Below are 15033 nucleotides of genomic sequence, written 5' to 3' on the forward strand. Positions count from 1 at the left end.
TCCATTTCTGGAAAATCCCAAATCCCAATTTGTCTGTTTGCAATTACACTCACATTACGTGGGTCAGCTCTATAGAGATAAAAGACCCTGTTTTGTGATAAAAATCCCTCTGGATTCCAGATAATTACCAATATTGAAAATCTTAACCCTTTAAAATCAAATGGAAAAATGGAATAGACTTTTCATTGGGGAAGTAAACGCACAAACTGAATTAAAAAAACCCTAAGTTGTCAATACAAAGGAAAATTATTTTCTTCTTCTTGTTTAACTCAGTGGGTAAATATATCCTTAGAGGGAAGTTGAGTAGGCTTTTGATCCACAAAATCTGGATTTTGATAAAATGAAGCCCCCCAAAAAGCCCCAAATCCAAACAGTTATGTTAAAAATATGGGATCTCTAGAAATGACAATGAAATTAGACCCTGAGCTGTACCATCCCTGGCCTCAGTTTAGCAAAGCACAGATCTGAATAATGGAAACCTGGCCACAGAGAAAAAAACAAACCCAAACCACCCACAATTTGATCATCTTTGGGGTTTTTTTTTTTTCTTCCTATTTTTTTTTTAACTGCAGACATTTAATGCCATGCTTGTCTGAGAGCTTTTCCTGTAGCTAATAATACTTTGCACTGTAGTGCCTTTAATCCAAAGATCTCAAAGTGCTTTGCAGGCATTAATGAATTAAACCTCATAACACCCCTTTGAAGTAGGCATTATTATAGCAGTCTTAGAGATGGGCTGAGTAATTTTCCTGAAGTTGTAGAGCAAGTCCCTGACAGAGTCAGGAATAGCTGCTGAAGTCCCGTGTCTCAGCCGCTTCTGTAACCACCATGCCATTCTCCCAGATTAACTCTCTTAAATCATTTTAATTTTAAATAATTACTTTGATTTACTCACTGTATTTAAGTCATATCTCTGTTAAATACAAGGGGAGGCATTGATTTATCCTTGGTGGGTTAGGCATTCAGTGCCTGTGAAAGTTGTGCTGATAATGTGAAGTTAAACTGACACAAATCCCTGTGTGGGGATGCTCTTGTGGGGGCATAGGAGGGGCTTTGCAGGGCTTAGCTTGAGCCCCATCTTCAGGCACAGACACTCAGCTTCATCAGAACAGCTGACACTCACCCCAGGCCCTGCAGCACCAGTGATGCTGCCTGAAATTACGAGGAACATTTTCCAGGGGTGATGATTTGCACTAAAAAGGGTCCTTCTTATGGCTAAAACTGTGCCTATAGCAGCATTATTTGGGATAGCCCAGCCCTCCTCCCTCCTTCCTGACATTGCTAACTAAGATGAAACACACAGTCAAGATTCAAACCAAGTCTAACCTGTCTCAAAAAGCCATTCAAACTGCAGCTTGAATTGCCACACAGTTTGTGCTAAACCTGAAATTCGTGCTTTTAATTAGGTTGTCAATTATGTATGTTCCTTCTACTCTCATTTAGGCCCAACTCTGCTGAAAGTCTCCCTGCTTGAAGTATTTCAGGTTTTTGTGGACAGGTGCATTTTGGTGCAACTTTAACCTCTTCTTAAAGGCTTGGCCTCCACAAGGAAGGGGTGAAGGGCATGCCTGATTTTGGTCAAAGTAACATTTCATGCTGCCTCTGACAGTAATTATAGAAGCTTCCTAAGAGGGAAATTGTTGTAAATCCGCAAATAACCAAGCCCAAAATCAAGAAATTACTAATCCCGTGCCAAGCAGTTTGCTGTGATCAGGTTGGTGGGTGGGAAAGCCCCATCACATCCTCACATCACAAACGGAGCTGAGTGGTGGTGACAGCTGAGTTTGTTGGACATCCAGTGCTCTGAGCAGAGTCTGTCTGTGATGGGGGACAGCTCCATCTGAGCACTTGGTCCTCTCCCTGCCTCCCTGGCCACAGAGACCTGCTGGAAAAAAACCATCCCAACCCCCCAAACCCCTAAAGCACCAAGGCTGATCTCTCAGGGTGCTGGATACAGACAGACAACTCCCAAGGCTGGGTTTCCAAGCAGCCAGGCCAGATGTGGTGTAAAGGAAGGTGGGAGGTTCCCAGGTGAGTGTTGGCAGTGGGAACCTGTGACCCACCTGAGCAATGCCAGAAGGCCATGGCTGCAGTGATGAATGCAGTGTTTGCATGAATGAAGGCTGGACGGCAGCAGCTCCAAATCATACCTGGGAATCCGTAGGATTTCTTCTTCATTAACTGAGATCAAATTTATTTAGAGGAGAAAAACACTCATGGAACTCCTGCAGTGCCTTGCAAATCCATCCCATTGCAGGGAAGGCAGGCTGCCACCCCTGTACAGCCCTGCACAGCTGCTCCTGCAGGGATGAGGTGCACCTGGGGCACAGCTGATGTTCACAGGGCTGCCAACACCACCAGCCTTCCTGAATTAGGCCAAGGATACTACAGTCCTCCTTTCTTTTTCCTGTCTTTGCTGCTATCTTACAAGAATCTCTGATTCCAGTGTATAAGTGCTACTGTAACAGCACCAGACATCAACAGAGCATCCCAGCAACTGAAATCAGCTACTCCAACTCTCTTGCTTGGTCTCAGGCACTTAAGATTACTTAGATGAGTATGTTCACAGGATTTTCTGTACCTTTACAGCATGTGTTTTCCACTGGCTGGCCCGACAGACGCTGCCTGCTCCTCTCCCACACTGCTTTCCTACAGTATTGCTGAATATTTATTAACTGAGAGCTTATTGACAAGCTCCCATGCACCCTTTTTTCACTGATGCCAGAGTCACAGCACTGAGCCTCCTCGTGAGGCACATACGCTTTCCATAACCTTTCATGGCTTCTGCCGGGGGTCTTTTCACTTTCCTACACACACAGAGCTTGGTATGTTACTTTCTTGGTAGGAATGCGTTAATTGTCACACATCTTTTCTTTTTTAAATAGTTTAATGTCATAATCATCCTAATTTTCTTCCTTCCTGCTACAGGCAATTGCTGGAATGTTTTAGAAGTTTTTGAAAAAAAAAAAAAAAATGAAAACCCAACCCAAACCCCCTCACAACTTGTCTAGGGAGAGAATTGTTACCACTCCCAAGTCTGGGCCATATCACTTAAGGACACTAGAAACTTTTTTTTTTTAACTTCAGCTGCATACTTAGGGTTTAACTTGTTGTTGTTCCTGGTTTTGAAAAGCTCAGCCTTTTCCACACATATTACAGTCTAGATGTATCTTCAGCTTAGATTTTTTCAGGTTCTTCTTGACATTTTTCCACCACAGATTTAGGGAACATTGCTGCTTCTGTCAGGTACCAGCCCCACCAGAAAAAAAAAAAAATTAAAAAAAAAAATAAAGAAAATCTAAGTCACTCCATCTCTGTGTAGGGTGGTGAGACCTCACCTGTTCAGTCATGCTCAGATTCAGGTGGGCAGTGTGTGCCTTGTCAGCACCAGAGAGGGGATCCCTTCACCACGTGTTGCTGACAGTATCAGAAAAAGGGATTTTGAGGGGTTAAATGATTCTGACTTTTATTGGCCTGAGCTGCTATCATATGGTTCTTCTCAAGTCCATTTCCATTTCCCCTGGACAGGTGCTCTGTAGGTGCTCTTGGCTGTATCTGTTCCTTGCTGGAACAGATGTTTGGTTTGCTGGTGGCAAGTTTCAGGTGCCACCTCACACACAGGAAAAGCACACAGGACAACCTGGCAAACCAAATAAGTGTTCAGGTTCATAGGATCTCCACCAGCTACCTCCTGCTTCCCCAAATATTGCCTTTTCCCTTTAGGAAATCTGGAACCATAGAGTGGCATCTGTCAAGCCGTAGGCACTTGAGAGTAAGCACCCATCAGAATAACTTACTGTCAAAAACAGGTACAAATTCATTTCATCCCACTTCGTGCCATATGCTGCTGTCAAAACTTCATGAACTGTTTAGGCAGCATGTTGGGACATTTTGACTAACTATGAGCAGAGCTATTTTTTTCATAGCTTTGTGTCACTGGTGTTTCTAATTGGGTATTTCCCTGAGCATGCTTTGGTGTCTGAGCAGACGAGCCTGTGGCAAGAGAACACAGCTCGGGAAGGTGGCCATGGGCCAAACCTCTGCATTTGGCTGTTTATTGTCCTGACAATGAACTGGAAACTGCACTGTACCACATTGTCCTGGGACCATCTTCTCCTTCTGCTCTAATGCTGGTATTTGAAAGATGGGCTGATCTTTTTGTCCTGTGATTTTATGCAAACCTTGAATCTTGGAGCAGACTGGTAAATTGAATCTGAATTGCACTTTCTGCCCCTTGAGCCCAGCTGTTTTCTCTTGGCAGTAGAGTTTGCTAGCACACCCTTTGCTGTAATAAGTGGCAAACGGACCACAGGATAGGTAAAGAACACATTTGCTGTTTTATTGGTGCCTTGCAGGGCAGTAATACTGAAAAAGGGGAATGCAAAAGAAACAAAACCCCAAAAACCAAAACAAAAACCCCAGGATGGTGGCAATCCACATTGTATTTTTTTTAAAGAGTACATCAAGTCCTGTTTTTTTTTATTTATTGTGGCATGAATGATAACATAAAACCAAAACATGAAAATATACAACTTATATTACACTATGTGTTATGAACAAAATATAAATCTATAACTCTATGTTATATTTACATAATTATTTCTTTTATTAAATTTCAAGTGAGATGGTAGGTTGCACATACTTTGTTTTAAGCTCCAGGCATTTGATTGTCTCTATTTCTTTTCTATTTTCATTTCACTTGTAAAATCCAAAACGTTAGGAGGAGTAAGAGCTTTAGAGCCAATGGAGCTATATAAATACTGTTTCAGCACACCAGTGACAAAAAACACTGGGGAGTAGAGAAATCAGTCAGTAGAAAAAACGAACTTGACATGTTCTTCAATCTGGGAAACTGAGAAGTTAAGATAAAGTTGAAAAAATGTAAATATAAACCAAGCTAAACAGACAGCCCATGCCCTGTGAATTGAGGATACACTTGAATCCACATCTAGTGAATTACACAGTTATTTGCAAAATGGAAGGGATGGTTCTACCGAGAAGTGGTCAGACAAAGAAACTTCCTATCCCACACATCATGCCCTGAAATGTCCGAGATACCACACAGCTGCCTTTCTTTACAGCAGATGAATTCTTACTAAGGAAGACCTACATTTCCATGGAGTATAATTATTTTTGATGTTACAAATGTGATGTCAGAGGCTTCTTCGGGGACAATAACAGCTCATCTCTTTGGATTAAAAAGAAAAAGCTCTGAAAATGTGCTGTAAAAAGGTTAAAGACAATTTACTTTCTAAAAAATGATTTAATTAAAGACAGTCTACTGCAGTAACCAAATCTTTGAAATAATGTCTTCGAAGAAAGAGTTTCTTCCATATGCATTCATAATAAGAGGATTTGGTTACAAAACTAATTAAATGCTATAATAGCAGCTAGTGTTCTTTTCTGGGGGCCTGATTAATATAGCGGAACGGTTAGATAAAGATGTTAAATGCACTTAAAAATCCCATTTTACTAATATAAGGCATGAATAAATGGAAAAAAGGATATACTCTGTGTTATTTAATTGAGCTTAGAAGCAAGTGCCTTCAGTTTTTTTTTCCTTTCCTTTTCCCCTTTTCCCCACTGCTGGTGATGTTTTTTCTCAAGATCACAAGATGCATGGTGGCTACCCCCATTTAGGAGGAGGTGGCCTGTCCACCCCACCCCAGCATTAGGGCCTCAATGAGCTTTTAGGTTAATAAATCCTAATCTCTTCTAACCTGTTTTTTCTACATGCTCCAGGGCACAGAACCCAGGAAATAAAAAAAGAAACGAGACAAGAAGATAATTTTTATAAATGCATGTTTTGCTTTGTTGTTGTTGTTGTTGTTTAGTTTTTTCTTTATTTTCCCCAGAAAATTCAATCAGGACAAGCAGTACCCTATTTTCAAATGTGGTCTTCTACTGCTGATGGATATATGGGTACACATCTTTGGACCTAAGAAAACATTAGCATGGGCATTAAGTATTTTGCTGGTTTGGAACCCCAGAGCCAATTTTAAAAAATGTATGTTTTCATCTTTTGGCCTCTTTTTTTTTCTTTTTAACATTTCTGCAACAGCTTCAGCATCCCAAATGTAGAGGAGGTGGACAGTCTGCTAAAGCAACCCATTTCCAAAGGCCAAGGGAAGGCCAGGCTGGGGCACAGTCTCTCCGAAGGGAATGTGTACAGAAAGAAATCAGCTGTTTCAGCTGAGCCCTGGGTGAGGTGGTGTGAAAAGCACGGAGTTGTTGGAGAAGGGCACTGTCCCACCGTGCCCACGGACACCAGGCTGCCTCCAGGAGCGGCTCCCGCAGAATTCAGCACTCAAACTTGGTCCCACTGAAGTCCAAGGGCCCCCTTCCCACCGGCCTTTCCCAGCCCAAGCCTCCAGGACTTGCTCCCACCTGCCACAGTGGCACCTACCTGGAGCTAAAACAAAGTATTCCGGTAGCCAGAAGTGACACAATTCAACCAGAGAGTCTCTAAACCGTGGTGGAAATCAAGCATCCAGCAAATGTGAGGTGAACCCACAAGAGTCAGAAGTAATTTGTTCACAAAGACAGGGAACAAATTTAAAAGTTAAAAAAAAAATAAAATAAAAAGGAGCAAATATCTGTTTTCACATTGTACATAATAATGATATAAAAACAATTGTCTATTTTTTTTCCTTCTTATCCAAACAGAGTGCTTAAAAAAAATTGGCTCTAGATGACTGGTGTAATTAAATAACTAAAATGAGTGATGAGAGAGCAGAAGTTAATTAAGATTGAAAACAACACTCCCATTAATTCACTCCATCATAATAAACATCAGAAGTTGACATGGCTGGGGCCAAAATTAAAATAAAAGAAAGAGAAATGGTGTGAGCAGAAGAAGAAGCGATTTGTTTTCATATGTATATATATATATTTATATATATATAAAAAGGTAAGGTGGGGAGGGGTATCCATTTTAAATAGCCTAACAGCTTCATTTGCTGCACTGCCAAATTAGAACAGAATAAAATAAAGTTAAAAAAGGGGGGGTGTAAATAAATTATACATAATTTACTAATCTGGGAACAGCTGACCATTATTATTATTATTATTATAATTACCATTCAACACTAGCAAGAAGAGGCAGTTCAACTGAAAAAAAAAAAAACCCAAACCCAACACAGTCATAAAATACAAACAAAAAAGAACCCTCTCTGTCATGGAGGATATGATCAGCTACTCCAAGCATAATTTCAGAGCAAATCTTCTGAGAGAGAGAAAATAGAAAAGAATTTTTCAAAGCAGAGGTGGAAATAAAAACAGGGAAAACAGAAGAAAAAGAACAGAGATGTAGCAGGGTAAAACTATCACATGCCCAAACCACTCACTGGAGTATTGTCCTAAGTCTTCAATGGCATTTGCTTTTTGCTTTGCACAAGGTCTGCAGAGGTTAAGTTACACTTCAAGTGGGATTTTGAGAGGCAAAGAAAGGCATTCCCCCCTTCCTACCTGTCCTGTTTCTCCTGCACCTGGCACTGAGGGCTGAATTCTCCTGATTAAGGGACTGTTTGCTAAATCAGTGTTGCCAAATTGTGGTGAGCAGGGTCCTGCTGAGTGCTTGGGATGGGATCCCACTGCCAACAGGATGCATGGAGATAATTCTGCAAGTTAGAGGTGATAACAACAGCAATGCATCTCCCTCTGGGAGTAGGGATTTTCTAGGAAGCAACATGAAGTTGGCATCCTCAGTTAAAAGAACAATTCCAAGGAAGGTTTTTGCTTCAGCACAATCCCAAGACCTTCCTCTCCAGGGCACAGAGCAGCTTCCTCATCTGGTTGTGGTTGCCCAAGGAAGACAAAACTGCCCAAGCAATGTAAGTGCTCTACAACAACACTGAAAATATTTTAGCACAGGAGAATAATTTTTCAGTTTTGAGAGGCAGCAGGGAGGGAAATTCAGCACTGCAAAGGTTTGAGTTCTTATAACCCCACTATGAATATGGAAATCTCTTCATAGCTATTAGCTTTCCTTCCTACACAAACATCTCACTGATAAAAGGATTTCTGCCAGTGCACAGGAGAAAAAAAAAAAAGTCAGTTAAAAAAAAACTTGCCTTTTGAATCAGAAATCAGTACTCAACCACCCTGAAGGTACGAGTTCATCAGAACTGGACCCAGCTGGTGGTAACTTAATTATGCTCATTGAGGAGGTAACATTTCCAGTTGCTGTGTCCTGTGCAGAACAAACCACATTCTGGACAAGCCTTTCATGTGTTCTTTATGCTGCCACTTGAAGTGTAAACGAAAAGTAAAGGTTTCTTAGAGACCAAGTCATTTGGAGGGTGCAGGACTTCATTCTGGAACATGTTTTTTGCTCACGATAGTCCAAGATAATTCTTATTAGTACCATAAACACGCACACATGAAAATCCAAGACCATAAAATATTTTTTTCTCTAAATTTATGTCTCTCTCTCTCTCTCTCTCTCTCTTTTTTTTCACCTGAGAACAGCACCTACAGTTTCCTTTAAAAAGCAAAAGCAAAACCAAAAATATATGTCTAATCTCACCAGCTGCTGGTATATCAGGTTCTTCAAGGGATTGTCTAAGATATAACACTGTCCTAACTTAAGACAGAGCAAGAAGAAAATGAAAAGCCAAAGTAAAGCAAAACAAGAAGAGACCAACCTAAAAAAAGCAAATTGGACTAGTTCAGCGCTTTAGTACAAATTTGGCACTTGCTCAAAGACTCAGTATGGTGTGCAACTGATGAAGAGAAGTCCTCTCTTGAAAGGAAATGCTTGTTGGGGTTAACAGAAAGACTCCCCACTTCCTTCCTTGCCAGCCATGCGCACAGGCACGCACACACACACACTTCTGACCCAGATTTGACAGGGTGAAGGAGGAGGAAGAGGAAGAGGAAGAAGAGGAGAAGGAGGAGGAGAAGGAGACAGAGGGGGTTAAAAGGAATTTTATCTTTTCTTTTTCCTGTCAGGTGCATTACCAAAAAAAAAAAATTATTTCTCTTTAAACTGTAGCACAAAACAACAAAACACATTCACAAGCCACTTGTTGGCACTGTGTACCTGAGTGAGAATTTCTAGAACATTGTAGAACAAACAGCCATAAAGTTTATTTGAAAAAAATAATAATAATAATAAAAGGTCAACGGGTAAGACTTCAGTGCTTGGGTATAGCAGCTGAATTACTGGCATTATTTTACCCATAGCTTATATCATTCTGTTGTTGTTGTCGTTGTCTTTGTTTCCTTTCTTCTGAGCCTTTTTATTTCTGATGCAGGCTGATGTCTATTAGTCAGCTGATGTCCCAACTAGTTAAGACTAACAGTTAAAGTAACAGTCAGTGTATGAGAAAGTTAATGTGCTTGGCCACTGGCAAGGATAAACCAGATGGGGCTTTATTTATTTTATTTTTTTTCTTTTTTTTCCTTGAAGTCCTGCAGGTGACGAGACATTGGGACCCCAAATCAGTTGGCTTGCCCCGCAATGTGGTTTTCACTGTCACTGCCATAGTCTGCATCGGGGTCGTCCTCCTCCTCATCGTACTCATCGTAGATCTCTCCGTTGACGTCGTCGGGCTGCATCTCCTCCTTGATGTGCGGCTCCTCGCCCTTGATCCCGTAAGTGCTCTGGATGATGGGCATGCCGGGCTCCGGGCTGCTGGACACGCTGGAGTGCTCCGAGGGCAGGTGTGGGGAAGGCATTCCTGCCATGGCGATGGCTCCGGGGTACACCACGCCCGTGCTGGCAATGGGGATCTGTGCTTGTTGCCTGACGGGAAGAAGAGAGGGAGAGGCTGTTGGAATGCTGCACGGAATAAAGGGAAGGCAAGCTCCACAGCACACATTCTGTCTCTGCATGCGGAGGAATTCTTCTATCAATATTCAAAACTCACCAAATGATGCTCCACAAATGAACATCAAACCCAAATCAATTCCACTGATAAGAAAATTCAGCCTATGTGAACATCTCTAGCTGAACTACACAGCTTCAGCTTGCCTCCTTGTCAGCGAAACTTCTTTTCTGGATCAGCCAAAAATAAACATTCTTGCCAACTGTGGTTCAACTTAAAACCAGCTTATTATTTTGAAAATCTTCCTTTTAAAAAATCCAACCTGCTATCAGGACTGGACATAAAAGTCACAATAACTAGACATAAATTGTCAGTAGTAGAGAGGCAGCAAGGTCTAGGTAGATGGCACAAAAATGGGGAGGTGCCGCAGGAAAATGCCAGTGGATGAGGAGAAAGCAGAGACAATGCTTACTCCACATTAATTCAGGGACCTGGTCATTATTAGGGAAAGGAATGGTTGGCTTTCTGGAGCCAACATGAGTTTATAGGATGGATCACTAAAGGTCTCCCACTGGAAGGTGAGTTTCCACTGGGAGCAGCCCTTGTGAAAAGCAGCTTCTTTGAAGGAAGGTGGATAAAATTGGAAAAGGCAGACTTAAAACAGAAATGGGCATTACTTAAAAATAAATAAAAAGCAAGGAAACAACATGAGCATTTGAGAAAATCTTCTACAGGATGCCTTTATACAGCATCTAAGCCTTGGAAACCTGTCTGCAGTAATGAAAGAAGAATTATTCCAGGCCACAGAAATTCCCTTTGCATCAAGAACACTAGCTGTGTTATACTAGTGTTTGTTTCCCTGAGAAGCTTCAGAGTCCCAACAAGCCTAGAGGTTTAAAATTCATGCTCCTTTTGTTTCCTTCCTGCATGAAGTAATTCCATTGCTGTAATTCTCTTCAGTACATGCTGCACATTGTAATGTCATCAGTGGTGTGTCCATCTGCACTGAAAAGCCTTGCCACAGGAGACAGGGCAGAGTCTCTTGAGATGAACATTCTTAATTAAGAATGAAACCCTTCCCTGTTCCCCTGTCTGCCTGTGCCCTGGCTGCACAGTAAGCCTCACACAGTACAGTGATCCTGAAAGACTTTCCTCTGCCAAACAGCTTTATACTTGTTTGGAATTGCTTGCTGCATTTTCAGATACTTCCTGCCTGCCATCCGAGCAAGGCCTCCCTCCACAGAGCTCTTATTTCCGTGTTTCTGAAACAACTCAAGTTGTCTCAGCTGAAGATGCAGCTCTTAAAGTAGGGAGCAGATCTAATTTGCATTTTATTCTTAATTCAGTAGGAAGGCTTTTGTTTTCTGGAGTCAGCATCTCTGCAACAAGATTCAGCACACTTAAATTGGTTTTAATATTTAACAATGGAAACACTTTGCACTTAAACGGTGCTTTTCACAGTGCTTTTCAAATATTAAATAATTTAAGAATAATATTTTTCCACTTCTGTGGAATGTCCAGCCTAGAGGATCTTGCAGCAGTCCTCAGATGGCAATGTATTAGGGCTCTCAGCAGGCCACACTTGCCATGCTACCACTGAAGATGAGGAAAGGGGGAACATAAAAAAATTCCCAGTCCTTCCCACTGTGATGTCTCCAGCACAGCCACAGCTCCTGCTAAACCAAGCACTCACTGTGGTGCCCAGGCAGGAGCTGGGCTGGTGTTTAGGAGTTTAGCCCTAGATGACCTCTGCTGGTGCATGCAACAGATGGGGACCTTAAACCAGGAATGCAACTGTGGTGCTGTGGCTGGGGACACCACACCAGCCCCACTGCAGCCACTCTGCCAGCTGCTCCCATAAAGATTTCACCCCAGGTTTTGTGCACTGGTGCCCCAAGTGCAAATTACCTCCAGAAATGTCTTGATTTCAATGTCAGCCTTGTTTGGAAAGCTGAATTTCTGTAGGCAGAATGTTACAAGGTTAATTTTTTTTCCCCATGACGAGGCATGCATGTTAACCAGATAAGCAGTGTTTTGGGGGCTCTGTTGCCACCTATTCTTTTTCCATAAGGCCCCCTCCTCTTTTTTTAATCTCTTCAAGCCAAATGTTGGCTGACTTCCCTGTGTTTGTTTCAGTGCTTACCACTGGGATCACTGGACCTGCCAGCACCGCAGGGTTAAGCAGCTCAAATTTCTCTGCTGAGCGGCTTATTCTAACAATGCACACTGTAGCTGTTTAAAACACAGTCTGATGACACTTAACAGTCACTAGATAGATGTTCTCTCCTTTATTGCTACTTCTAGCCATTAACTAAAGAGATGTGCAACCCAGTTAATACCAAAAGGATTCCAAATTAAGATGAAACAGAACACAAATTCCATTATTTCAGAGGGTCGCTCTTGTTGCTGGTTTTGCTTTTTTTTTTTTAGGATCACGGTGCAGCTTTTAATTTTCTCAAGTGAATACAGAAATATTGTGGATATTTGATTACTTCTGATTCTTTTTCATCTGCTCTAACCAACAGCAAGGAATATCTGCAGAAAGAAAATATATGCTAGTCTTCTAGGCATATTTTATTGTAATCATATCAAAGTGATCTATTAGCTGTTTATCAGAACTGGTCTTAAAATTTCTGCTCAACAGAAAGCATTTAACTTGCTGGACTGTAAGATGCTCCCTGGAAGGACAAATGAACAATGGAGAGATGACATGAACACAGTTTGATATGAATCAACTGAGCCACATCAATATTCCAGCTCAAGTTCAGTGTGCTCAGCAGTCCTTTTGCAGACCAACTGCCACAGATCATACTGAGTGAAAACTTTTATTTTTGGCTTTTTGATCAAGAGGCACTACCACAGATTCATCCAGATACTCTGAGGCCTCATAATAGCTATAAGGCTTTACCAGAAGACTTACATGTCATTAGAAGATCTTAAAGCCTCTTTTTTCCTGATCAGAGTGGAAATGAGAGAGTCGGCGGAGGTGTTCACACGAGCATAAAACAGAGCCAACAAAAAGATTCCTAAAACTGCCTAACTTCCTCCTGGAACACTTTCTTATCAAGTACAACTCTCATTTTCCATTAGCAATATCCAACCTTCTTGCCAATAAATTACAATTAAGAATTCTCCCTGATTTTTATTTTCTTGTTTTTGATGAAATGAGCAGTAGTTTTGAAAGGTCCCATACCCAACATTAAAGTACTGCCTCATCTCCTGGCGTCTGTTGCGCATGATGGCCTTGTACTCGCCAATGCGTAGTTTTTTGCCATCTACAAGGCAGGTACGCTTCGGCCTGGGCTTGTATTTGTAGTCTGGGTACTTCTCCAGGTGCTGTTTGCTGAGCCGGGCCTGCTCCTCATAGTATGGCTGCTTCTCTAGGTTTGTCATAGCTTTCCAGCGAGATCCTGTCACCAACAACAACAACAAAAAAAAAAAAAGAAAAAAATAAAAAAAAGGAAAAAAAATAAAAAAGTTGAGATGCTACTCATCCCCCAACACTGCAAGGCAGAAGAACAAGTAGGTCACCCAGAACAAGGCACCCAAGGCCATTTCGCTTTGGGCTGGGAATCTGTCAGGGCTTCTAGACAGGGTTCTGGTCTTGTTTGTATTTGACTCATAAACCTCCTGGGTATGGCCAAGATGCAGAGAGAGATGGCACTGGAAATTTTGACTCAGTATTTTACTTAAATTTATCTACCTTATTATGCCCTTCAGGTGGGCAGTAAAACCATCATCACAAGGCAGTGTATTTTGGAGGAATGGACACCCAGGGTCTGCTCTGCTGTGCCCCCACACTTTCTCCCTTGGCCACGTGTCTGTTTACACCTCCTGTTCAGAGAAGGCTCCACTCCATGTGCTCCTGTCTGGTCCCTGTGATCCACAGCTGGACCAAGGCATCACATCTGGATATACACACATCCACAGCTTAATCATTCCTGACAAACAGCGGGTCTCTCTGCTCCCAGGTTGGTGAGCAGCACAATCGGAACTGACTGTAAACGCTCTGCAGTCAGGTACAGGAGCCTTCAAAGACCCTAAAGCAGTGCCTCTAAAAGCTATAAACTATCCCATATGTGTCAGTGGGGCTTTAACTCCAAGACCAAGTCCTGGGAAACACTGCCAGCCCCAACTTGGAGAATTTACTGTGTCATCAAGTGCTGGTGTGCTGGCACATTTCTCCCTGGAGTTGCATTGCCAGCAGCCTTGTTTTCTGCCTGTGTTAACTTGGATATTTGAGATAGGGATACAGTAAAGGCTTCAAAATAGTTTTCAAATGACTGCTGAAAGTTATAAACTAGTATTTCTTAAAGGATATAATATGGGAGCAGAAAGTAAAAGTTCTTGAATCAGTTGCCCCATTTTATTTTTCCATTAAATATAGAAGTGCTTCAGGGTAAGATATATTTTAAATAACAGGAATAGTTCAAGCTGTGAAACCTGTGGCCTAGAAAGAAAACTTTATTGGAAAATAGTCAAGTTTCCCACTGGAAAAATGTTTAAATAGTTTCTCAATTTAACGGATTCATAACATCATATGTCATACTTGACTTCCTCTTGTTCTTCCTTTTTTATGGTTAGCTCATGCTATTACTCAGGCTGGTCTTATCCCACTGTACCCCAAGACTCCTGGTACAGAGAGCACAGTTATCCTTTCCCCAGGAAAGTAAACAGTTTCAGTCCCTCTAGAAAGGCCCCTTCTGATTAGTGACACCATTTCCCCCATTACTCTTTGAATCTTTATTCCCTGCTGCAGTCTGGGCTTCTGGAGAGAAGAGCAGGTACCACCTGAGCTCACATCCAGAGATAAGCAATGCATAATCAACGATGTCTTTGCCTTGAAAAGGGGCAATGGGCAGGCCTTTCTTAGCAAACACTGCTTTGAAGTCAAACCCATCATTTTTCATGATGTTTACAACATACAGCATGCACAGATCCCCCAGCTAGTCCTGGAACAGGAAAGAGTTCAAAGACATTGTTATTAGCTTAGAGCCAGCACCATAAATGCATGGCTGGATGGCTTTTGGGGTTTGGAGTGAAACTCCTGCATGTCACTTCTCATGCCATAGAGAGGTCATGTCTGTGCCTGGGGATCTGTGGCAGGGCTCTGTGTCACACAGGGCAGCGCCCCTGTCACCAGAATCCTGCTCAGCAGCTTTGTCTCCTTGCAGAGAAATTATCCCAAGCTTTTTCTGGCAAAGAGAGTGGCTAGAAAAGTGACACTGACTTTCCACATGTAGTACCTCCTGGATCTGGGGAT

General features: G+C 42.0%; 1 protein-coding gene across 6 annotated transcripts in view; it reads right to left on the bottom strand.

Moving 5' to 3' along the window:
- Window positions 1-4325: 4325 nt before the first annotated feature.
- SOX5 (SRY-box transcription factor 5) overlaps window positions 4326-15033 on the bottom strand; it is a 290140-nt gene continuing 279432 nt past the window's right edge. For all 6 annotated transcript variants that reach the window (XM_058852941.1, XM_058852940.1, XM_058852939.1 and 3 more), the window contains 2 exons: window positions 12964-13180; window positions 4326-9748 (listed from right to left, as the gene is read on the bottom strand). In XM_058852941.1, coding sequence (XP_058708924.1) covers window positions 9445-9748; window positions 12964-13180 — 521 coding nt within the window. In that variant the 3' untranslated portion in view covers window positions 4326-9444. The remainder of the gene's footprint in view (window positions 9749-12963; window positions 13181-15033) is intronic.

This window comes from Poecile atricapillus, chromosome 18 (assembly GCF_030490865.1).
Source record: "Poecile atricapillus isolate bPoeAtr1 chromosome 18, bPoeAtr1.hap1, whole genome shotgun sequence".
Lineage (NCBI taxonomy): Eukaryota > Metazoa > Chordata > Aves > Passeriformes > Paridae > Poecile > Poecile atricapillus.